We start from the raw sequence: 24690 nt of genomic DNA, 5'->3' as shown, positions 1-24690 counted from the left end.
TATGCTTCGAATCTTATTAGAGAAGTGGCTCCTAGCTAGGAAGGGCTCTAGCGGGAATAAGTTGTGGCACCTCAGAAAAGCTTTGCATGCTAACTTCCATAGCAAGGTGTTTAACTTTAGCCAGCCTTTTCAGTTACGTTGGTGCTCTTGGGGAACGTACTCCATGCTACACATTTGCACACAAACTTAGGCAGACTGCGAGTTACCACTCTCGCGGATGCATAGCCTTTCAGTTGCGGAGATAATTTCAGGCTGTCAGGGTTTTTGAACTGCCATGTCAATTGTCGCACGCGACTAATGCATTCCGTCATGGCACAACAGCGGTAATGCTGATGTGGGCGTCTGGAAGAGTGTCGTCGGTATCATTTATACCATCCACGTGGTTTTCGTTGCCATATTTCTTGATAATGTACCATTTCTCTTTAATTACGAGAGTGCAATACCTTCTTAAAATCGGTCGATTCTCTATCTGGCAAACACCATTCACAGAAAATCTTAGAGAAGTCTAAGGTAAAGCATATTATATGACGCAAAACCAAAGATACATAGTCCTATATATTTGCATGCACTCACACGACGGCATATACTTTCTGTATTTTGTCGCATATGTTAATTTGAGTATATCATATTTTGCTCTACTATGTTACCTCATAACTAAATATATTGTAAGACATTTAGCGGATGTTCACGCGAACACTTAGTGTTTAATCCCAGGCTATGTCTTAAGTCTCATTGTTTCCCCGAAATGAAATAAGCATCATAAATATACCGCGCAGGAAAATCGGCGTTGTGTACAACGCAAATGCAGAATTCTGGAAAAGCTCACAAGTTGCAAGGACTGGCTACCAATGTTTGGAAGAATGCTGCCACTTTACGAATTTAGTATTTACAAATGTCTAAATTTTACACAGTTTGCTTAGCAACAAAGAAAAATTTGAAAAGGGAGCCTTCCAGGGAAGTGCAGCAAGAAAATAACATTTCTGCCGTTAATGGTATTTTAGGTTCTCAAAAATGTTTTGCGTGTCAAACAACAGGGCAATTCTTCTAAATTTGTCATATTTGCCATAAAATAACAAAAAATACAGCACGGGTAAATGACACAAAAAAGAAAACGTTCAGAAAAAGGCAATAAACGCATGAATATATTCTTAGAAGGTGCGCATACCTGGTCAAAAGGTAAACAACGTCGCACTCTGCAGTAACACATTGGCTTATGTAGTCTCTGGTCTTGTTGAATGTCTTTACAGCATCAAAGCGGCAGACAGTGTCGTTATCGCCGTGTATTTGTATAGTTGCAGGTAAGCCGCAGACTTTGTCCCCCAAAAGAAATTCGTCCTAGAATAAGGAAAAGTTCGTAAATGGTAGCTGTATTCGAGACGTGGTCAATGGCAGTCGTCGTATTTTTTTCGATATTAGTGAACAATACTTATTTTAAGTCTGTTGCGCTAGACTCAGTGTATTCAGGCATATTCGTTTCCGTCAATGTTAAGTTTGTAGGTTAAGATTTGTATTGCCCCGAAAATCTTCATTGTGCGAAATATTGTGAAATCAGCGTATAACTAATAAAGTTGGCAACAACCGTCTACGCTTCTTGACCACTTATACACTAACCCAGCGCTTTTAAACGCTTCTCGCTCTAATAAAAAAAATTGTGAGCTCAAAGACATGTAATCCTCGCAATGGAGATACAGAATTAGCGTGTTTCGTTTCAGTGCTCAAAGCCTCTGGAGATCTGAGCCGTTATCTAGCGCATCTCTAGCGGCGGTATTGCTGACTTACATGTGAGTCGATTTGTGATGCAAGGTCATAGTTATTGCGGCCAACGTAGTGTTCTATAGTACCCACATTCACCAGGTACCCACATTCACTTGAAAATGCAAATGAACAAACCGGCGAGAGGATTAGTTCGCTGCAGCACCTAGCCCGGCTAGGGACGATATGTCGTTCTGCGGCATGTTTGCTCGCGACTCGCGCCCCGCCAAAAGCGAGGTGCTCATTACGGTTCATATACATAGCGATGCTCAGTAATGACTACAACATTACAGACAGCACGCCCGCCCCATGCATCCTACAGTAATGAAAAGGACGAGAAACTCAAGGACTCAAGACTTTGTTTACAGCGAAGCTGTATACCTGCCGTTGGTCGGAAGTTTCGTGGCGTAAACACAAAACTCCATACACCATACCAGCTGTGCAATAGCTTCGACGAGCTGGGGGAGACAGAGCTGAGGGAGAATAAAAGCAGAGTATAAAAATAGCATCGCGCCGCATAGCGGATGCGAGGTCGAGAGGAGGAGTGAAGGCATACGGTTCATATACTTCCAATAATATAAATGTCACTTCGTTTTCCCCTTCCCACTCGCTCCCCTTTGTACTTACGCTCAAGAGCAACATAATGTTGGTGAGACAGCCACCATTGTAAAATGCATGGTTTTGCCTGGCATTGAAGGGTTCAGAAAGACGTCGGCGGTAAGAAAAAAGTATCTTGCGGTATCTTTCCATTATTATTTAAAATTGCTTACCTTAACTTCCCAAACTTTGTTTAATTGAAACCGTATTTGTGGACATTCCATTTCAATGTATCGCATTGCCACCTTGAAGAGAACGATGGTCTATAAGCAGACACATAGTTCATGTGAACGCACAGTTTTAAACATGGAATGCATGTAACAAGAAATATGAACTGATTGTCGTCTATAAAAACGCCTCTTTCCGAAGATTGTTGCAGAAAATGTTTCTAACCGTAATCATTTAAATGCATTCCAAGCAATTTGTTGGGCCTTGTTAAATCCAATAGCTGCGATGACTTAAAATTTTTACTTTTTTTTCATCACCCCATCGTGGTTACTTCTATAGATAGGTTACTTACCCATATCTGTAGTGCGAACTGCATCACCTTATGCGGCGTGATCCGTATTAGGTTCCTGATATTTTTTTTTATTGTTTGTGGCCCGTAGCATAATTATTGTGATTCAGCTTTATTATTCGAAGAGGCGGACATTACTAGCACGAGAAATCGAAACACATGTTCAATGAAATAAACATTCAATGAATAACTTCCTAATTACATTTCGTTTCATATTGCAATTTACGTATTACGAAGGTAATTAGTGAATTTTTATTATTTATGTGTGTGTTATTGCATTTCTAAGAAAAACATAAATCTCAGTTATTGTTTTAAACGAATCTTTAATTAGACCCTACATTTGTTTTAATTAGAAGAAATAATTAGGTTAGAAAAATAGAAGCATGATGTCTACAAATGTGCTACCCTGAACGCAACAGAAAACCACACAAAATTGGTATAGGTATGACTTATATCATACGTGAATTTGTAACAATCGTGACGCTCGAGGGTTTCCACCAGTCATACTGCAACATTAGTGACATACTTGAGAGCGATGTATTATAGATAACCCCCCCCCCCCCCTAGATGCAGTTTGCGAGATTCTGATACCGTTTTTCATTGATGAGTTACAGAGTTGCACACATTATATCTTTGTGTTCTGAAATTTAGCGTTATTTGACAGCGTTTATAAAAACAACGTCGTTGGTTTAAAGAAAAAAAAATTGCTTCAAGCAGCCACCGGATTTCAATTTATTGCTTTTTGATGTAACAAACCTCAATAAATTTGATGCAGTGATTCCCGCAAAAGAATACTTCGGCGTTCCGATGTCTTCAGATAGAAGCCCCCGAACTAAAGCTTCTTTTTAGGCTCTTTAATGGGGCACACTAGTATCATTCTCACGAAGCTTTTTATATTATTAGTAAATTTATCTACTGTGCTATTTTTTCGTGTATGCCAGCCAAAGAGTAAGGCGGTTCCTTTGTACAGCCGAACGCCTTTATAACGAAGTGGTTGAGGAATACGAAATCACACGATATAGAGGTCGGCGAAAGAACCAGTGGAAAACACGAAGACAAAGAAGAACTGCACAGATCAAGCGCTCGACTTACAATTGAATGTTTAATTAAAATGGTAGTTCTGACAACGAACCAGCAACGCATGCGTCAGCTTCAGCAATCTGACCGAGATGAAATCAAACAAACAGGCCTGGTAAGCAAGAATTATAACCCTACTTTGCAAGATGCACAATAAAAGAAAAGGAGGACCGGACGGAGTGCAGAGTATGAATCTTATTTCCTGAAACCACAGAGGGCCTTTATATCGGAAACGTGATCACATGCGCCATCCGGATGCTAAAAAATTTGACAATCAATTTGCCACCAACACGAACTGTGCACACTATCTTTCACTTGCGATAACAAAAAATACGATACGACCAGTAAGCCTCATCCTCAAGACCATTTTAAAAGCAGAATAACAGCAAAAAAAAAAGAACACAGATAGAAGGACATAACGAAAAAATCGAGAAAAACCTTATGCGAAATTAATGTTAATTGACGCCAGCAAGGACAGAACAGCTGGTGATGATAAAAACTTTCACGACCAAAGGAATGCAAAGAACTTGGAACCTCATACGTATATAGCCATTGACAAAAACAATTTCCCTATCTTGAAGTAAAATTGGAGGCGTGATTGCGCAGTTGTCCTTACGTTGCCTGATGAAGGAAGCTTCAATAATTTCCCTCTCTGTCTTATCACTTGCTTTCGACATGACGCCGATTTCACAGAAATGTGGAGAACAGCCGCAACTCTTGCAATGGAAAGCCAAGTACCCACAATTGTTTCTCCCTACAGTCAGACTGTGCTCTCGCGTGCGATCAATAAGGGGACAGGTTAAGCCCTTTACTCCCCATGTATTTTTGGGCATACTGTGGTGCACTTTTTCAGCAACTAATAGAAATATCGTCCATAGATTGATGTCATTTTGTTCAGTACGTTGTCTTCGATCTACTGAACCAAAAAAAAGTTTATTATACAAAAAAAGATTATTTAAAGGATTTTTTTCTTCCCAGACATCCTTTTAGACCAATTTTGTCAATCGTCTTCTTATTCCACAAAAACTTCATTGTACAGCCTTAATTTCTGTTCAGTGAGGTGCCGCCATAACCATTTAGTATGCGCACAAAAAATCAGCACGCTAGCGTTTGGCATCTTGAAAACAATTGTACCGACATAACGAAAACTCTTGCTTTAATTAAAACTGAGTTTAAAGTAGGTAAAACAAAACGCGTGAAAAGCGGGAAACAGCGTCTCAAGCTTCCCTTGGCTAACAACTTGAATACTGTTGCCAGACAGCTTTTTCTTTCAGCTAAAATTGGGAAAACTGTAGGTTTTCTTGCAGAATAACGCTGAAATAAAGCTACCAAAACACAGCGTGCGTAAAAAGGGCGTCGCTGGTCGTTTGCTTTCAGAACGCATTTTTGGCTTGATATAAATTGCACAAAAAGAAGTCTAATACTTAAAAAGATGCAAAAAAGAATGTAGTTTCGTATTTAGAAAAAAAAAACAAAAAATCGCCCTTTTTATGACATTCGCTTACCCTGCCCCTTAATACAGCGCCCCGTTTGCCCAATGTATACGCTCTCTCACAAAATAAAGGAATACAGTATACAACAGCGGAGACACACTTCGTGAAGCACGCTGCGTGCTTCTTCGCGCAGTCAGACTCATTTCTTTTGGATATGAGCGTGCAAATCTGTCCTCTTTCACAGTTACCACTGACAGATGCTACTAAATCAACTCACCCCATTAAGCATGGCCGCAAGATAATGGAGAAGTTTCTCTGTTGTGTTAAACGCACTTGTATACTTCCGGCTGACCACAATGCATACTTCCACACGAAATACAACAGGTGGAGTCTTTTCCTTTCCTTTCTTGGCTGCGAAATTGGAACAATTTGACAAGCTTGACAAAATTGCCAAGCTACACTTTGCTATATGCGAAACTCGGGATTTCCAACATAAAATTTTTCGCTCCTAAGTAAGCTTCACAGCATATTCGTTTATTATTTACGTTATCATTATTCTTCCTGGTGCCGTGGTTGTTATTTACTGGTACAATATAAAAAAGCACAGTAATAGTAAGAATAATACAATTATCTTCAATAGGATAAGATTTTGTCCTAATATTCGCAGCGATCATAAGTTGTGTTCTCGGTTTCAGACTATGGTTTCTGTGTTTGAGGGTGACAACTTTACAAGAAACTATTAGAAAACTGCAACTAATATAATTGCGCATACATTTGTATGTTTCCTTAAACTCGCCATCTTGCTTACACTTCTGACCTGTTCAGGACACGTCACGTTATTCATTGTAGCGTTCCCAGTTAAAAAGACACAATATACTTGAAGCTTTTATGTGTAACTGGCGCCCATCTAGTCTAGATATTTTACAACTTCATTCTGCTGTTCTCCCCTCTCCAGGCTCCTGCGCTTCTTCATTTTCTATCCAAAGGCTCAAACGGCTTCATTCATGTCAACTGGATTGCTAATTTAGCATTTGCCTTTATTACAAGCTTAGCATCCTTAAACAGAGACTATTTAACTGGATCTGGCCGGAATAAAAAGAAAATTAGCCTATTTTATGCGGTAACCAGAAAAGTGAATGTGAAACGCTTCAGCGCGAGCTGTGGCGATCCAGTGGCAAAGTTTCGTTTTCGTTTCTTGGTAAACGAGCTACTGAAGTAGGCGTTTAGTGTCTCTGCAGTGAACTGTAGAAATGTATGTGCTATGTTCTTCTAAAGATGTGTGACGTATTTAGAGGGAAGCTGTTAGGGGAGTTTGGTATCGATTTTTGTGCGGTGCTGAAGGCCGGTTTTCGAGGGAGTGATCGCTATCGAACGTCAATCATATAACAGCCAGTAATGCAAGATGCGTCGGAGCTCCGAGCTTCCTTTGAAACGTAGCTATCGAGAATGAGAAAATAATAATAGTTACTACGCCTATATCTTACTAAATAAAAGAGCAACTGTATTACCAGAATCATTTTGGACAGTAATCCGTAAACTTGACCTTTTTTTTCATTTCTCTGCAAGGCGAAATCCGCCGCTTCCGCGGAGGCGCGGTGGTGAGTGTCATCTGGATGGTGTTGCAAAGAACCGAGCGGGGTGTGTCGCTTCTATTAAGACAGCCTTCAAACGGCAGCTGGAAAACGGGCTTGTGTTGGAGTTTCCGCGTAACAGAAATATGTTTTCTGGTACATTCAAATTACAATTGGACGCTATCATGTCTGAAGGTTGTGTCTAAGTTGTACTTTAGAAATTTTCTGACGTAATTTACATCGAGAAATTAAATTAGTTCAGTAAGGCCTATGCACCACGTGGAGGGGCTGCGTGGTTCGGGTTGATTTTTTTCTCTAACAAATGCCGACGTTGTACTCCGACACTGACATCGAATTTTCTCCGACACGGGGCGCTTAACGCTGTCGCGTTAAAAGTAATTCAATGAACATCCAGCTACGTAACCTTAGTGGGAGCCTCGGAGCCGAACTCGCAGAACACGCATCCGAACGCCGGCGTCGGTGATGAATTCTTTGTATTATATATTGTCCAGTACCAAAGCCAACCAATAGTGCGTGGGAAGGGATTGAAAACTCGTTTATACAGCTTCCATGTGTTTGTTTTACGTACTGCGCACATTTCAATATATCTGTGAGCGTCTACTTATAGCAATGCGTTATATAAAAGGTTCTCAGGAAAGTCACGCAAGGTGAGTGTTCATTTCTTCGGTTCCCCTTTTGGTAATCAATTTTCTGCTTACAAGCCACAATGCTCAAGTTCAAGACTAGACCCTATATAGTATGCTATACTGAAATATCATAAGCAAGTGGGAACTGGTTATTAAATAAATTAAAGCTTATTGGTTTCGTGAGAAGCGTTAAACGCTAAGTTAACTAGAACTTTGATAAAAGAGCATCTGTATTATCTATCTAGTACGGGTTCATTTAAGGTGAGTCATGGCTCCACACGATAATTTGGCGGCTTGGGTTTTCTAGGCACGAGGGCCGCATCACCCGCAAGTCCCAAGCTCGACCACTTTCAGGCGCAGCTACCACGTCACTGGCGCACCTGGGGCAGACACGTGTGCACTTTAACGCAATGATTGGACACCGCGTGTCACTCGCTAGTCTCCACAGCTGCTTCGGCTCTCGTGAGGAGTGCAAACATGCCTCCACTAAAGAATTTGAGCGCTACTTCTGCTTCATGTGCCAGAAACGCCAGGGTTAAGCAGTGCAACGCTAATATCGCAAAAGAAGAGAAACAAGTACCTTTAGCTGGCAAAGGCGCACTTAAGGAGCCCCTATATAACTCGTCGCACCACGAGAATTCTCCTTAAGGGAGTTTCAGCCCTAATTTATCTTTTGCATCATTTTCTATTGAGCTGTTTGTGAATACTGAATTAGAAGTTCTCTGTTAGCCTTATGCGCTGCTTAGGGAATACACTCCTTAGTGCTGCTGTTGCACTGTGATTTTCTGATACAGCAAATATTTTGTGCACATGGTTACAGTATGATTTAGCTTTACATTCATTTGCCAGCCAATGAGTGCTATTTTAGCCTCGGTGTATGTCATTGCAGTTTTATATATGCTAAAAACAAATGCCGACAAAATGCCAGGAATTGAATAAATACAGCATTAATATTTCGAACGCTTTCGCATTGCCTTTAATTAACCGACCATCACGTAAAATAGTTCTCCGGGGTTAGCCGAGTAACAATTTTAACCATCCTCAAGTGAATAAAAACTTCAGTGCGTCCTTTGTTTTGAAAGCGCGGGGCTTCTTGCGGGTTGAGTCGGTATGACGGGCATGTGAGCGGCAACGTTAATAACCGCAATACGTGTAAAACATATATAGGCTATGCGTTCTCATCGAAAACATACTGGTGTTCACGCTAATCAGTCAACGTAGTTAGGAATATTTAATCAATTTTGATTTTACCCCTATCAATGGAGTACATAAAGGGAAAATATTTCCTCAACATTGTCAGCGGTGTTGTGATGTCACAGCTTAATATGTACTGGGTTATAATACCTGGTTTAATTACGAGACTGCAAACGTGCATGCTATTTCGCCACATTCTCGACACATTCGCAAATCAGGCAGCCAGACAAACAGTCCCTCATTGACGTTCCACATGAAGTGCTCAAGGCCTTGCCAAATTTGCAGGAGCATTTGAAAAAACTTTGAAATGCATGAACATGCTTGATGAGGACATAGCTGAGTCGTCCACCTCAAATAGATGAGTGCATGCTGTGTTCGCTGTGGTCACTGCCATAACATCGGTATTTTGGTGCTTTTTTGGCACAGTACCGCAGACTTCAACCGTTCCATTTTATTTTCCTATTCCGCTTCCACCTATGCATTGTTAGTAAGTGGTGAGAAGGCCTGATATTTATTATAACCGTTTATTTATTTATTTAAAGATACCTTACAGGCCCCAAGAGGCATTGTGTAAGGGGGGAGACTACAATAAAAATTATTACTTATACAATAGTTAGAATAGATACGCGAATACCATTTGCAGCAATTGAACATATATAACTCATCGCTCAAACTCGGCTTGCAAGTTTTAGACATCTCATGCAAGATTTGTTACGTTTTAAAGAAAGTACGAAATTTGTTAGATTTTTTCTGCTTGTTGATGAGCGTATGTTTATGTCACTAAAACATAACAATGCCTTCTTAAGCATCTTTTCAAACACGCATAGCCTTGGCCAAGTCCACGACGAAACATCCTTTGAAATATATGTTTGCGTCACATGGTATGAGACAAGCCAAATAAATATTCTACTAATAAAAAAAAAGTTATGCATTGATAAGCCCGCCACAAGCTGAGTAACGCAGGTTTAACGGTCGTTACGAACTTTAAGGTCCACCTTAGATGATGTCATTTTATCACATCTGTGAACGCCGTGGTAAACTTGAAATGTGCTAATGCATAACTAAAATTAACCATTTCCCCCTCTTTTCCTCACTGCTTTTTTTAGTAGTTGCAATAATTGGTGTGATGCTCTTTTTTACGAAAAATCGTTTTGCAATTCACAGAGACCTCTCACTTTTTTAATAGCATCATTTGCGTAACACACCTCGTTTACTTTTTAGAAGTAAAAAAAAACTTAGACTTTAGAAGCCAATGTGATTGTAAACAAAAAGCGGCTTTTTTAGAGACACAAGTTCCAGAAACCTCAGTTAGTCAAGTTTTGTAACATAGTAAAAGAGAAACGGCACTTACTAATGTTTACAGGGTCGCAGGACTGCTTGTAGGGATCGTGAGCATATTTTGTGTTATCTAGAAGTAAACAATGTGACGTTTCTTAAGAACCTTTTACCGGTTGAGAGGACTCGTGAATGTAACGGACCCACTCAGTGTGAGGCGCACTCCTTTTGATGATATATACTGAGACACTTCTTATGCACACAATATTCGTTTACAGCGCTAGCTGTTTATCGGCTAAGCTTCCAAGTCAATTTGTGTCCACTTTTCTCTAAGGCTTATATTCCGGACGACCCTCTGCACACCCTAACGGCATCACCGCGAGCCTGACACATGGCGCGTGTGTGAATGTAAATTCAGAAAAGGTTTTGTGGATGCATATGGTTCGGCCCATAGCGAAGCATACGTGGTACAACACAAACCCTCTTTCACATAGACGGTGACCCAAGTTGGCGTCAAAGAGCCTTGTTGGAGAGAGGTCCATACCCAGTGGCAGCGCTCATAACTATTGACCCATGGTGGAGTCAAAGAGGAGTAGTGATGAGCTGCACACACTAAGTCCCACATCTTTAGTTCACAAGTTGCTATAAAAGAAGTAATTTGAAGTGCCATACTTGGCGCAGCGGCACATAAAAAGGGACAGAAATTGGTGCGAAAGCTGGTCCCTGAAGAGCCGCAAATCTCCAGGGTCGCAAACATATAGGGAAGCCAGTTGGTCGGGCGGTTCATCACCAACACGGTGACATATCGGTAGCCCGATGTTGTAACCGATCGGGGGACAAAGATTGTAGTTAAAGGATGACACCAGTTTCGAGATATTAGTTCCTGAACTTTGCGGAGAAATGCATTGGCATTCCAGTTACTTTTATAACAAAAGGTTGTTCTATTCATTGAATCACAAAAGTAACTGGAACGCCAATGGATTTCTCGGCAATATTGGTGAATTAAGATATCGAAGCTGGTGTCATGCTGATATTTCGCTCCAAGTGGATCCGCCTTGCGAACTCCACGGCTAGCATTTGGAAATTGCAATATGGACCACAAAATAATTAGTCAAAATATATTTAATGAATTTTTCTAAATTTATCGATTATGTTTTTCAATATTTTGTGCATGTGATGTTCACCTCTTCGAGTGGACCAATCTGATGCACTAGATTTGTGCTATCTGCGACAGGTTACCTTTAAACATTTGTGAAAATGTTCGCTGAAACACCCGGTGTATCTACGAATGTATATTTGTACATTGTGTATAACCGTTTTCCCACCTATCTGGTTCACTGGGTAGTCAATGGTAGAATGGGTAGCGCATCCGGCTGCTATGCTGAGGTAACTGGGTCCGAAAGCAATCATAGTATCAACATTTTTTTAATCATAGAACCAACATTCACGCCTCTTTCACGACGAGGTGGGTCACTGTAGACACGGGATTGAATAGGTACGGCTCATCAAGGAACCTCTTACACGACGACTTGGGTCACTTTGGAAGCGGGAGCGGGAAGGTACCTCGGTTCGAATAAACTTTTTGACGCCGACTTGGAGTATTTGGTAAGTGCCAGTAGATGTGTCCCGCTCTTCAATAAACATCTTCGATGCAAACTTTGGTAATGAGGTATGTGTCACTGGGAGCGTAGTGTTCTACAGGAACCAGCGCGCCAAGCTTCTCATCTCAAAGGCCGTCCTTGGACTTATCGGCAGTGCCACAAGATGGCGTAGCGTGTCCAAAAAGAATCGCGTGAGAGAATACCGGTTGACGCGTAACACGTTTCTCAGCGTTCGCACGCACCGGCGTGCAATGCATTTCGGACGCCACGCGCAGGCTTTGCAATGGCGTGGGTTCTGCCGCAACCTCTTGTACTGCGTTATCATTCCTAGGGTAATTCGCACACTTTCCAAAGGCTATCCCTCTATGCAGCTATATTTTTATATGTGGATCTAGGTGCGTTTTATCTAACCGTTTTCCGGCCTACCGGGTTAACTGGGCAGTCTGCGGTCGCGTGAGTTGTCCTCAGGTAACTGGGTTCCAAACCAACCACAGGACCGACCTCGGTCACTGTGCAATGTGGCCATGTGTACATATGTGCCACTCTTCGACGAACCTCTCTTACGCCAACATGGGTCAATGTAGGTGCGGGATTGGGCAGGTACCACCACTCGAAGAAAAAATCTATTTAACGCCGAATTAGAGCCCTGGGTATGTGCCACTCGGTCTGTGTTGGCATCCGAAGAATCTCTTTGATGCCAACTTGTTTGACGCTCTTGAATGAACTTCTTTGACGCCGACTTGGATAACAATTTATGTGCCATTGCGAATACGCCCCTCTACAATTACGAAAACGATTCTTTAAATTTCTGGGATGGTGAGCCGAATCCCACCTACATCACAAAAGTTCCTCAAGCACAGCAACACGTCACATTAGCAGGCTGTGCCACAAATGCACTGGGTACGTGCTGCTTTTCAATGAATGTTATTCTCACCAACGCTTTAGTGAGATGGGTAATGTATTCACTAAGTATATGCCGCTCTTCAACGAACCTCAGGCCAACTTGTGTCATTATGTAGGTGTCACTGAGTGCGCTGCAAGCGAGGGAAAAATCCTTAGTGTTCGCATGGCACTGGCGCACCATGCTTCTCGTCTCAGAGGCAACGCGCGGACTTTTAGGAAGCGTCACTGGATAGTGCAGGGTGTCGAAGAAGAAGCATGAAGAAGACGCCCGGTTGCCGCATGACGCGTTGCTCAGTGCTCGCCACAACCGGCGCGCTATGCATTTCGGAGGCCTACGCAGCTTCTCGGTGGTGGCTCTAGGCTGCGCCGAGTGTTCTTTTGGAAGTGCGACAGAGGAGTCCCGGTACAGTTTATGCCTCCTACGTAACTCATTTCGATGGTGGCAATATGTAGTGCGGCTTTGTTTACTAAATGCTCAACGCATTACCGTCGATAGTCATACCGAGATGGGTTATGCTGAACTTTCACAGCAATTAGCAACTGTTAGGAACATAAAGCACTTTCTGCTGATCGAACCTATTTCGTGCCAACTTGCGTAACTGGTTAGTCCATGGTCTAATGGGTACAACATCGCGCTGCTTTGCTGATGGAAGAAGGTCTGAAACCAACCATTTGATCAACAATAGTGTCACTGGTTATTTTCCTCTTTTCGAAGTACATCCAGTCCACTAACTTCGGGTACTGACTACGTACTCCTCTTCAATTAGCCTATGTGACTTCAGATTGGGTCCGTCGAAATGGTCCACTTGGTATGTGCCGTTATGAATGATACAAAGTAATAAAGAAATGATCATTTGCGACATGAAGTCAAACCCGCCTTGTAGAAACATAATCTTTTCTGAATATATTACTACATTGCGTGTGTGGATCGGGAGATGAAAAAAGATGTTTCTGTAGCCTTAGCCAGTCCAGTGCTGGCCATGGGCCGTATTCTGAAACGTTCCACTTCGGCGAAATTTCTTTTTCGCTTTCCGGCGCGCGATGATTGGCTAATTTAGCAAAATTGGATGAGCTGATTGGCTGGTTGAGCCCAACGTCATTCAATTTTGCTCAACCAGCCAATCAGCGTGCGCCTGAAAGCGAAAAAGGAAATTTCGCCAAAGTGAAACGTTTCAAAATATGGCCCCATTTTGCCTTTGTAAGTAGACCGCAATCATGGACGCAATATTGCTGTGTAGGGTACGACAACGAACAACGAAACCGCTACCTTTCCGAGATGCCCGAAGTAGTTGCCTCGCAGGACTACCTCCTTGTTGGACGGACATTTCCAAAGACGGACATCCTCGGGAACCAGGGCCCGGCAGTTCTTATCCGTATTTGAAAGAGCCACGCAACTTCGCCGGGAAAAAGGAGTGGTTAGGATGTGCGTCGCAATTGCGCGAATCCTCGCATACAGGTCAACGTGTGAGGACAGTTCGAAGGGGAGTGGTGAATTCGCCCCGGTCGCTGTGTGCTACAGTTGCGGTGTGCCAGGTCACATACTGAGATGTTGTGATCCGATGCCAATGGCGCGATATGAGCGACCTTCAACCTCGACGCACCCTGGTGTCCCACCTTCCCAAGTGCGCTGCTCCACCCAGTTACGTCCCAGTACTAGCTTCTGGCATGGAAAGTTGCGGAAGAACTGCCCTGTATCTGACCGAAGTGTGATGCCATCTCCAGCACCTTGGTTGCGCCGGTCTCCTTAGCCACATCTTTGATCCCCGTCACTTGGTCAGGGAAACAATAAATCGCGGTGGTGAGATCCCTGGATATGCCGATACGGCGCAAAGTGATTTTTCCGTGGGACAAGGGGTTGGACATTCTGTGGCGTGAGAGGTGGCTTGTTGCGCCCAAAAGAGGTATTTGTACCGTGGAAGTGTCGTGAGATCAAGTTTTATGACAGAATTTTGGATTGTCCCACGACCTACACATGACGTGATTTTAGGCATTAATTTCCTTCGAACGTGTGATGCCGCTGTTGACTGCGAAACTGGAGAGATGTACTTGAGCGGCCATGTCCCTCAAGGACTCGAGGCAGATTCGGTCACGAAAGACAGTGTATTCCAGGTACTCGAAGAGGCTGTTGTCACGGCCTTGTGTTGTCTGTGCGTTCTGGTCGTTTGTGCATACACTTATCGCGAGTCTGACGTGGTAGTGGAATTTTTCATTTGAATTGCATAAAAAGTGAATATATTTGTTGTCTATTGTGGGATGTTCTTACTCAAGGGGCGTACTATACTATGGACTATAAATTGTTCTACTCAGTCAGTGGATTTGCCAGTCGGCCTAAATCTTGCCTTAATTAACACTTGCCGACATCTGTGGTTGTTCACAGTGATATTCCAGGCAACCCAGTCAGTACGTGCTCAGGTGATTCGAAATCTGTTCGATCGTCGACAAGCCACTCACTACCAGCAAGCGTCGCATGCTTTTAGAAGTTCGACTGAAACACCTGCCCGTTTTTGACTTTTCACAGAGCGAAAATGCACACACTATTTTGGCGTTCCACACACGCCAAATGATCATTACGGGAACAGTACATCGAATTTGTGAAAAGCCATTCCGCGTATCGCCACCGGAAACTTATTTGATGACCAGGTGCATTAAATCATACAAAAGGGTGTCATTCAAAAGTCATGTAGTCCCTGTGCAGCTCCAGTAATACGTGCTGATCCTGTATCGAATATCGCCGCCCAAATTCCATCACAAAAAAGGGGTTTATCATCTCTGGGGAAATCATGATGCCCTTGACTATCTCCATTCGGCGGTTTACTTTTCTTCCATAGAGTTACGCCCCGGTTACTGGCAAATTCCTATGCATGCAGTGGACAAAGAAAAGATGGGATTTGTAACCCCGTATTAAATGTAGGAATTGAACCTAATGCCATTTGGTCTGCGTAACTCACCCGCCACGTTAAAAAGGTTCATTGATAGCATTTTGCGTTGCCTAAAACGGTAAATTTGCATGCGTTATGTCGCGAATACATATTGTTCTTGGGGTGCGGATTTCATGAACGCAACAAGCAAGTGGTCGTTTTTTTGAAATGTATCATAAATGCAGGCCTAGTTCTCATTGCGAAGAAGTGTCGTTTGTTCATAGGCAAACACTGGCGCTTAGACAGCTCGTTGATAAAGGCATCAGACACGGTACAAGAAAAACAGCCGCCGTTAAATCATTTAAACTATCTGGCTCCGTGAAATAGCTTCGCAACTTCTGAGGCGCCGGCATTTTCGCCAATTGATTCCGGCAATTGTATACATTGTTTTCGTTGCTATATACCATATTGTTTTTTTAGGGACATCATATTATTTTCTTTTGTGCCAAAGACGGCTAGCGATTGGAACCACCTGCCCACCTGTGTTGCCAATATTTCTGACACGTATTTATTTATTTAAAACTGGCGCAGAAAACTAGTGTTTGCGTAAACTGCCATGTCACTAATCTGATCTTGCATTTCGCCTAAACCTGCGTTTTTTTTTGGTTGCTGTACACCATATTGTTTTATTTTTGCTGCAATATGATTTACTTTTTTCCTTCCATAGCCTTCTGTAACGCCCACTAGGCCTTGAAGTTATTGTAATAAATTAATAACTAAATACTCAGGGGGACTTTTACAGGCCATGGATGCGCGAGTCGACTGATTTGTACGTTGCCAGTTGTGCTCAATGCTAGGCACACAGATATCCTACAACTGCCACAGCAGGACACCTACAGCATGTGAAGCTTCCCAGTTCTCCGGTTGAACAAGTCAGCATGGATCTCATGGGCTCTTTCCGGCGCCCTTCGAAAGGCAACCGCTGGAGCATAGTCTGTGCTGATTATCGTACTTGCTACAGCAAGATGGCGGACCTCCCATCTGCGACTGCGAACCAAGCGTCCTCCTTCCTGCTGCATCACGTCAGAATCCATCACGAGCCTGGTCGAGTCATAGTCAGCAATCATGAACGGCAATTTACCGCCGACATTTCTGGAGAGCTCCTCCGTATGTGTTTCTCTGAATTTCGACACTAAACACCTTATCATCCGTATGCGAATGGCTTCACCGAGCCCACAAATGGGACACTGACGATCAAGCATTCCATTTAGTATGTCGCATCTGATCATACGAACTTAGAACACGCCATGCCTTTATTACTACTTAAAACGAAACCCATAGCCACATTTAATTATTTCTTATTTACGCTTCTTAAAAAGCATGTCCTTCAGCTAACACCAAGCCGGCCAGCAAACAGGTATGTTGAAACATAACCCACCGTGGTGACTCAGTTACCTTAGGCTTTGCACTGCTGACTGAGCACAAGGTCGCGGGATCAAATCCCGGCCGGGGCAGCCACATTTCGGTGGAGGCGAAATGCAAAAACGCATGTGTGCTTGCGTTGTAGTGGACGCTAAAGAACCCCAGGTGGACAAAATTAATTCGGAAGCCTCCGCTACGGCGTGCGTCATAGTCAGAACTGGTTTTGGCACGCAAAACCCTAGAAAAAATGTTGAAACATACGGCCACCATGAACAAAGTGGCGGCGTACCTCACGATCGAACTATGAATCTTGGTATTTCGGTGAACACTTTAAAGACTCACCACTCTACATTTACAACACCTGCTTTTAAGGCTCTAAATTCTGCCCTACAAATCAGATTATATAGCGCTCATACTTAGCAAACTGCAACAAATTGTAATACAAATTGCATATAAACTGGGGCGACTCTCGAGGAGCGGACGTAGGCGGCGCATTCTAGCAGTGTTAGTTGCGCAAAAACCACGGAGCAAATTCTGGTTGCCCGCAGAAGATGGTGACCCCGAGATACTCCGTTGTGTTTCCCTTGGTGACCGAGCACGATTTCCGCTATTCAGGCATTCTAAGTTTTTCCGCCCTGGGTAGACTTACCAGCACGGGGGAAGTTTTATTTACTTCTGAGTGCATTATTTGCAAATCTGGCTGCGTTTCAGTACCGCACCTACCGGGCCTACTGCGGCGCCGACCGTGGAACCTTATTTTTAGGCAGCGAACTCGGAGCGTGCTGGACACCTTGCATGTCGTTCATTCTCTTTCCAGGCTGCGATACGCCTCCTTCCGCAGGACGAAGTGATGGCCGCTGGCCTGTGGCGCCTTTCCCGCCGCCGCCATCTTGGACACAAAGAACCTGACGTGCGACTCCTGCAGTTTCGTGTTTTGACGCTGGCTAAACAGCCCGCCGCTCCATTGAATAAAATGGCTCGACACCGAACGGCAGTTCTGCGAATGTTGTATCTGCCATCGACGCTGTCGCCCCACCTCGCTTCGGTGGAAATAAAATATTATGGAATACAGCAGCCGTTCGCGTCTGTTTTATCACCAGATGCAACAAAACGTTACGGGATATCGGAACAGCTACATTGTTTTCTTTGATTTCGTCGTAGTAATTGGCAACCACCGCTACACAGCCATCAGTTGTGCAGTAGTTTTTGAATGGCCAGTTTCACCATGGACCGTGGACATGGCAGAGCGGCTGCTCTGAAGAACAATGGATTTTGTTTCTGCTACCTGCTTCAACTTGGTCCCTGTCGCTGGCTGCGTCGTAAACGTACTAGCTACATGAATTTGCATGTGTTCATATGCCCTTGCCTTCTTGGTGCAACCCGAGTTAGCGTTAAATATGTTGAGTGATGAGAGTAACATACCGAGTAAAACGTACCCAGTGACCCAAGTGTACCCGATGGAAAGTCTCGAACCATTTTTCCCAGCATAGAAGGCTGAGGCTGTACCCCTTAGTCCATGAACTTGCAGTGCCAGGGACATCAACGCGATCGCCCTGCGAAAGAAGGCGAACTCAGGCGATGCCGGGAAGCTTGCGTGAGCTTAGCTGGCGCTGGGGGCCGAAAAAAAAGACCAGTGGAGATTGACCTCCGGTGCTGGAACAACATCTCGTTGTCTCTCTCTCTCTCTCATATGCTCTACGGTCTATTCAGCATACCCAAGTTGGCGTCAACGAGTCAGTCACCCGGATAGGCAGATAAATAGTCCCTTGAAAGTGGGTGCAATTCTCAAAGAATGCTAACACATAATAAAAACCAAGTACACATTTAGCACAATTCCCTTTTCCGCTAAAACAGTCTTCTGCCGAGCGTAATCGTAAAAAATGGTACAAGAATAATATTAAATGTCAATAAATACATACCACCAGAAGCTTGGTGTGTTTGCAGAATTTTAACTCGAGGACATGCTTGAAAATGTATGCCCTAAAACAACACTTTAAACTGGCAAATGCAGTATTCTGGAATTATTCTTGTAGTAAGCTCGTGAAAATGGCCCTTAATTTAATCTATTCTATGTACGGTGAGTAAACATTGCAGCCTTAGTTTCTTGTGTCGCTGTACAGTGTGCAACCTACAATAGACGTATACAAAGGGATCATTGATACTACTCAGGCAATATTGCTGCAAGTTTGCGTTAATGGCAATATGAGTCTTGGCAGAATGTTCATTTATTCAGAGCAAGGCTATTGTTGTATTTTTAATATTGCCTACTCTTTCGTTGAGATGTTGTGATAGATGACACGTCTGCGGACATGATGGAACATAGGCAACAGTTGCACACTTTCCTGTGAGTGGAGAATTGTCGTGTCCAAAATTCTGCCTTGTCGCTATTCTTCAGTCAATATGAGAATTCACGTAGACGCCAAGATGGCGATTTCTATATCAGAATTTCTACAATATCGTTCTACAAAAAGATTGTGTGACCATGTGGATCACGTTATTCAGCTTTTTATCTCTCTCTTTGGAAACTGGATAAAGTTGGCGCGTTTTATACCCGAATTAGACAAAGGAAACTAATATTTCCCATATTCAATTAACAGAGACGAGCTGTAAAAGAGCTCAGGGCTTACTTTTAGCAGCCGTGTTTGTGGACTTATGTGGAATTTCGGTGATTTCATGTGCAGAGCTCCCATCACTTGATCGGCTCGCCACCGCGAGTGGCACGATCTTGAGGTTATGATTGAGAATTCCGTGCTGAAATGTTCAAGAATGTACAGAAGACACATTTACTTTATGCTCAATATCCCGTAAAATACCAACACAGTATCGAACACGATCATATTGTGGAAGGTGTGATTTCATTTGCAAAGCGTTTTTGGTCCGTTTATGCATTGTCGTTTGTCGCTACGCAGTAAACGATGATAGTAAATATATAGTACATTGTGCTATATAGATATACACCTCGCAATGCACTAGGTTCCGCAAATGGCAGTGTTATTTTGGTGCATATGTAATTCACAAACCAACGCAGCATGTCAACACAGAAAAGGTATGTTTTAAGGGGTGCGGAATAATGACCAATAATGAGGAAACCTGTACAGCCGATCGCTCATTGTCCATACGGAAATCATTAGGAAAGAACCACTTTTGTGTTAGCAAGTAGTACAGTCGCTCTGTTTCTTTGAAGTACTCTGGTATTCATGAAGCTCTATATACTACACATCAAGCACTGCTGCAAATATCGGCCATTTTTTTATTGATGCCTCACACGAGCGTGTGAGCTTCGCGTCAGCACCTATATTTTGGAAACATACACAGATGCTCCATGCCTTTATCTAGTGCGCTTTTTATCCACCTTACGCTTTTCTTTCAGCTATATTTGACGAAAAAACTGCATTAAGGCTGTCGATAATAAAAATGCAAAATAATCACTGTTTGCCGATACTACGAATACTAATGGATACAAATATGAATACAAAAAAGCATTTCTCGTTACTTTGTGTGTTGCCTAACACCCGTGCCACACGGGAAAACTGAAGCGCACTTTGAGCGAGTGCACTACAGCGCGCTGAGTGTCACTTTGGCGGCGCGCTGCTACACTAGAAAGAAAGTGTTGTTTCAAATTGATGGCCATGGCGATCAGGAGTCAGACGGGAAAGCATATATTTGTTAATATAAAAATTTGTGCACGAAAACAGTTTAGTATTGTTAGAAACAACGTTAGTAATCCATCTTTACAAGCGCCGGCAACGAGTGCAACTTGACCAGCAACAGTCAAAACGACTCGATCCGCCAAACAACTGCGCAGCCATTACCCAGCGTGGTCGTGAACAGCCCGACAGCGTGAGTAGGTTTTTCTTCTTGTTGTTGTTTCGTTGCAGTGTGGCACATTTTATTACCTTGTACCGTTAGCAATTTAAAACTATGTTATTAAAATCGCTCCTGACTTTTCTTTCAATAATACTTTACTTATATTTTACTCATTGCTAACGAGGCTACACACTTCGCCGCCGCGAAGTGAGTCAGCCGAACACACTCCCCGGCGAGTACGCTCTGCAGTGAGTGTCACTAAGCGTTCTCGTGTAGCAGCCTGCGAATGACACTAGCCTCGAAATGCACTCGTTCAAAGTGCACTTTACTTTGCCCGTGTGGCATGGGTATAAGCACGCCATACTTCAAAGTGTGGAAAACCAACACACCCAGTTTTCCATCTTAATTGTGAATACTACAGTACACACACGTAGACTAGATGAAAGGTAAGCCAGAGCGAATTGTAGGAGCCCGTTTAACAGTTATATTCTATAGTTGGGTTCGCTGCGCAACTCTTGATAAGTCACTGAATATATTAGTGGCAATCTAGTAGGAATACAAAAAATGTCACAGTTTCGCCCTAAGGGCGAAGCAATGAATGCGATAGCAACACAGCAATGTCATACGAAGTAAGGTGAGCGGCTTTGGTAGCAATATGAATTGTAGTAAACATGAGCTGATTAAGTAAGCAGGTGTGCTGCGGCGTAAGTAGACCGACATGAAGAGAGACTCGATGACCACGAGGAGGCGCGTCTGAAACGGTGGTGTTGATGAGAAGCGCTTCCCGTGAGCAGCACGTGCGAAGGGACACACCTGTAGCGCTGCACTGCCGACCCGGGCAGCATTGCATGTGTAGCGTGCGTTGGAAAATGTGGCCCGACTATTACCAACTGATTGAACAAGCGTGGTGTGAGCGCGCACAAACAAACATGAATAGATCACACTGAATGACTGCAGACAACGACTGTCAAAACGCTGGCTGCAAGCGCATATATACGCCGCAGCAGCGGGCGAAGGTACGTGCGGTCTATCGCTTCAACGGAACCTGAGCGGCGAATGCACGGCGCATAAAGGTCAGAGCCGTGTGGAGATAAGAGACGGTGCGGACGAGCTACGAGCGTGGTTGTTGGCAGCGTAGAAGTGCGCCCCCCCCCCCCCCCCCGCGCTCCCTCCGGCGCTGGCTTCCCGCTTCCTTGCTTGCGCGTGGGTGATTGAGTGCGTTCGCTCTCCGTGATAGCGCGCGTCCCCGCACGCTTCCGCTCAGGCATACGGCGCGCGGCGAAGATTTTACCTATAGGGAACCTCACGGCGACGGCGACGGCGACGACGACGGCAGAAATCCGGTAGAAGTGTCCATATAATTGCTATCGCAATAAAAATACAAATCACCAAATTGCTTCGGCGCAATAATATAGTAGTGATGTATTAAGATAAAGTGAATTTGGTTTGCCAATCTTACCACTTGCATGCCACTCTGCATTCGGTCCACAATGAGAGATGACATATGCGTGGTATCTTGATACAAGTTTCGTTCGAGCTCTTCTCCGTTGAACTAATAAAAAAGCAATTTCCACAATACAATTGTAAGCAGCAGGAAGTGTACAGCTTTCCATAACAAAATAATATTATCTAGTATTGTAAACTACCTTGTTGATTGTTAAGGCGTCGGCGCGCCACGCTCCTCGTCTTGGAAAAATGTGCAAGAGATGAGCCCGGTTGCCGCGTTCTGATGATGTGTTCATTACCTGAACGCCGTGTATTTTCGAGGCCACGCGCAGGCTTCGTGGTGGTGACGCTAGATGACGCCACCTTCGCGATTGCTGTGCGTAATTCTCTATTACCGAATGAGAGTGCCTTGAACTATTCTGGGCATTAGAAAAATTTCGCCCGCACCAGTTTGGTCACACATTCACTGTAATTATAGATCATCACGTGTTATTGGCTGTACTCGCTGAAGGACCCAATCGGATAACTTGGCAGTTGTGCGTTAGGATTGCAGGAGTATACATTCACATTCCTGTACAAATATGGACGTGTACGCATGGACGCTTACTGTTGGTCACGCCATTCCCTGGAATCACCAGAGCCCACCGACGATGACTCCGACGTCTGAGTTATGTGAATTTTAAAGACGATAGTCTTTCTTGGCTACATTAACGCGAAAAGCTGTCTCTGTCGGTCTGTCTGTCACTCTATTCAACCGTCCGGCCAAAACCGATTCAACCGCCCGGCCAATACCAATCAAGCTACTAGAACTGGTGGCACGGGGTCATACACTTCAACATTATAGAGCGCAAAGGAAACCTCAGGCCTATTTGAGGCAAAATATATGTACGTAACCGTGATCCGCAGCGTTCGTTTAAATATTAATTCACATTGGACTGGTTTTTACGTTAGTAATTGAAAAATAACGCGTTATAAACGGTGTCGAAGGGACGCTACGCGTTAAAAACAAGCCATCTGAAGCCGCGGCTCTGTAGCCAGCTTCAAGCCAACCATTACGCCAACTACTTAAGCCAACCACTTAAGCCAACCACTCACTTTAAGCCTCCGCTCTCACTCCTCCCATCCATTATGGGAGAAGTGAGAGGGGAGAGGAGGGCCGTGAGGGATGGGAGGTGAGAGAAGCAGATATGCGGCCAATTTTTTTTACTTCCATATTGGAGACGAACAGTGCCACGACACAGGTCTACGCCTCATCATAGATCAAGAACAGGTGAAATGAACGATCAAGAGTTGCGCACGGCAACTCCTGATCGTTCATTTCGCCTGTTCACAATGCTTGATGAAACGCTTTACAAACAGAATTCGCATTCCAACGGCGCCTAAATACTCTTGGTCTTTGTGTGCACTTTCGGCCCTATGTCCTGCAGCTGCTCTACGATGCATCTCTAGCTTGGCATCTACGCGACAAAAAGATTGGTGAAACAAAGTTGGTTTGACTCAATCAACATAAACAGGTTTAAAGGCTATCAGTAAATCTTACAGTTTAAATCCAGAACTAGAGAATTGAGATTGCTGTTTTTCCTCGACATACTTCAGTTCATTGAGTATAATAAAGTAAACCCAGGTACTGAAAGTATAATCCGTACTTTGCAGTCCCCGTTTGAATAACTTGTGCTTTCTTTTACCATAGTTTTTTGTAGATTATCTTAAGTTTGCTGATGGGTTACTATTTCTAACGTTATGAAATTATTTTGTAGTAATTAAAGTTAGCTTTCCTTAACTAGCTATTTCTATGAAATACTGTCACAACTAGAAAATTGAAGAGACAGTAACGCGCACGCACTTCAATATTTTTAGCTACATTAATTGCGTTGGTTTCAGTTAAGACAGGTGTGACAGGGTGGAATATTTGTACAGTATTTCTTGTGTAAATACTCTTTTTTGGGAAGGAAAGTGTGCCTTAAGATCCCAGAAATATTGTTAACAGTTTATAGCAGATTGTTTATGTAATGATAGTATGCTTACTATAGTTGTGGTGGAATGTTCAAATGAGATAAAATGTAAATGCTTTGTAAATATAGAGCTCCTTTCGAGAGTTAGGATCAGACCAGGATGAACTTGCAAAATAAGACGGCCATCCTCTGCCCTGCTTTCCAGAAGCTTCGGGTACACCACAAAGCCTGGAAGAACAAAACAGATGTGTTGTTTAGTGCTCTTTCCAAATTTTAGGTGAACATTTGGTCAAGTAGTACGTTTTTTATATTAAGCTTTGAAAATTTTTACTCTATTAGGTGCATCAAATGTTTTTTGACCGGTTTGATAAGGAATGTTTCATACCGCTGAAACCAATACATGCTTGTGGGAGTAAAATAAATTAAACAGAACTTCAATTCTTTATATTTTATAATTTCCGGAAAGTCTCTTGAAATGACATCAATTCTAGGGTTTTATTGTCATTGTCATCATCAGCATATTTATATGTACACTACAATAGGAATATCTCTTCCTGCGATCTCATTTTACCCCTGCCTTGCGCTACCGGAACACAATTTCCTCCTGCAAATTTCCAAATGTCATCGCCCCACCTGAT

General features: G+C 43.3%; 1 protein-coding gene across 1 annotated transcript in view; it reads right to left on the bottom strand.

The window, feature by feature from the left end:
- The window catches only part of LOC125940027 (venom metalloproteinase antarease-like TfasMP_A), a 47391-nt gene extending 22999 nt beyond the window's left edge, over positions 1–24392 (bottom strand). Inside the window, exons 1-7 of the mRNA XM_049655682.1 lie at positions 24126–24392; positions 22114–22206; positions 19475–19598; positions 10140–10196; positions 5654–5787; positions 2523–2594; positions 1166–1335 (exon numbers count right to left, since the gene is read on the bottom strand). Coding sequence (XP_049511639.1) covers positions 1166–1335; positions 2523–2594; positions 5654–5787; positions 10140–10196; positions 19475–19598; positions 22114–22158 — 602 coding nt within the window. The 5' untranslated portion in view covers positions 22159–22206; positions 24126–24392. The remainder of the gene's footprint in view (positions 1–1165; positions 1336–2522; positions 2595–5653; positions 5788–10139; positions 10197–19474; positions 19599–22113; positions 22207–24125) is intronic.
- Between the last annotated feature and the right edge of the window lie 298 nt (positions 24393–24690).

Source organism: Dermacentor silvarum, chromosome 9 (assembly GCF_013339745.2).
Source record: "Dermacentor silvarum isolate Dsil-2018 chromosome 9, BIME_Dsil_1.4, whole genome shotgun sequence".
Lineage (NCBI taxonomy): Eukaryota > Metazoa > Arthropoda > Arachnida > Ixodida > Ixodidae > Dermacentor > Dermacentor silvarum.
The sequence above is the reverse complement of the archived record's forward strand: the minus strand, read 5'-3'. Positions and strand labels throughout refer to the sequence as shown.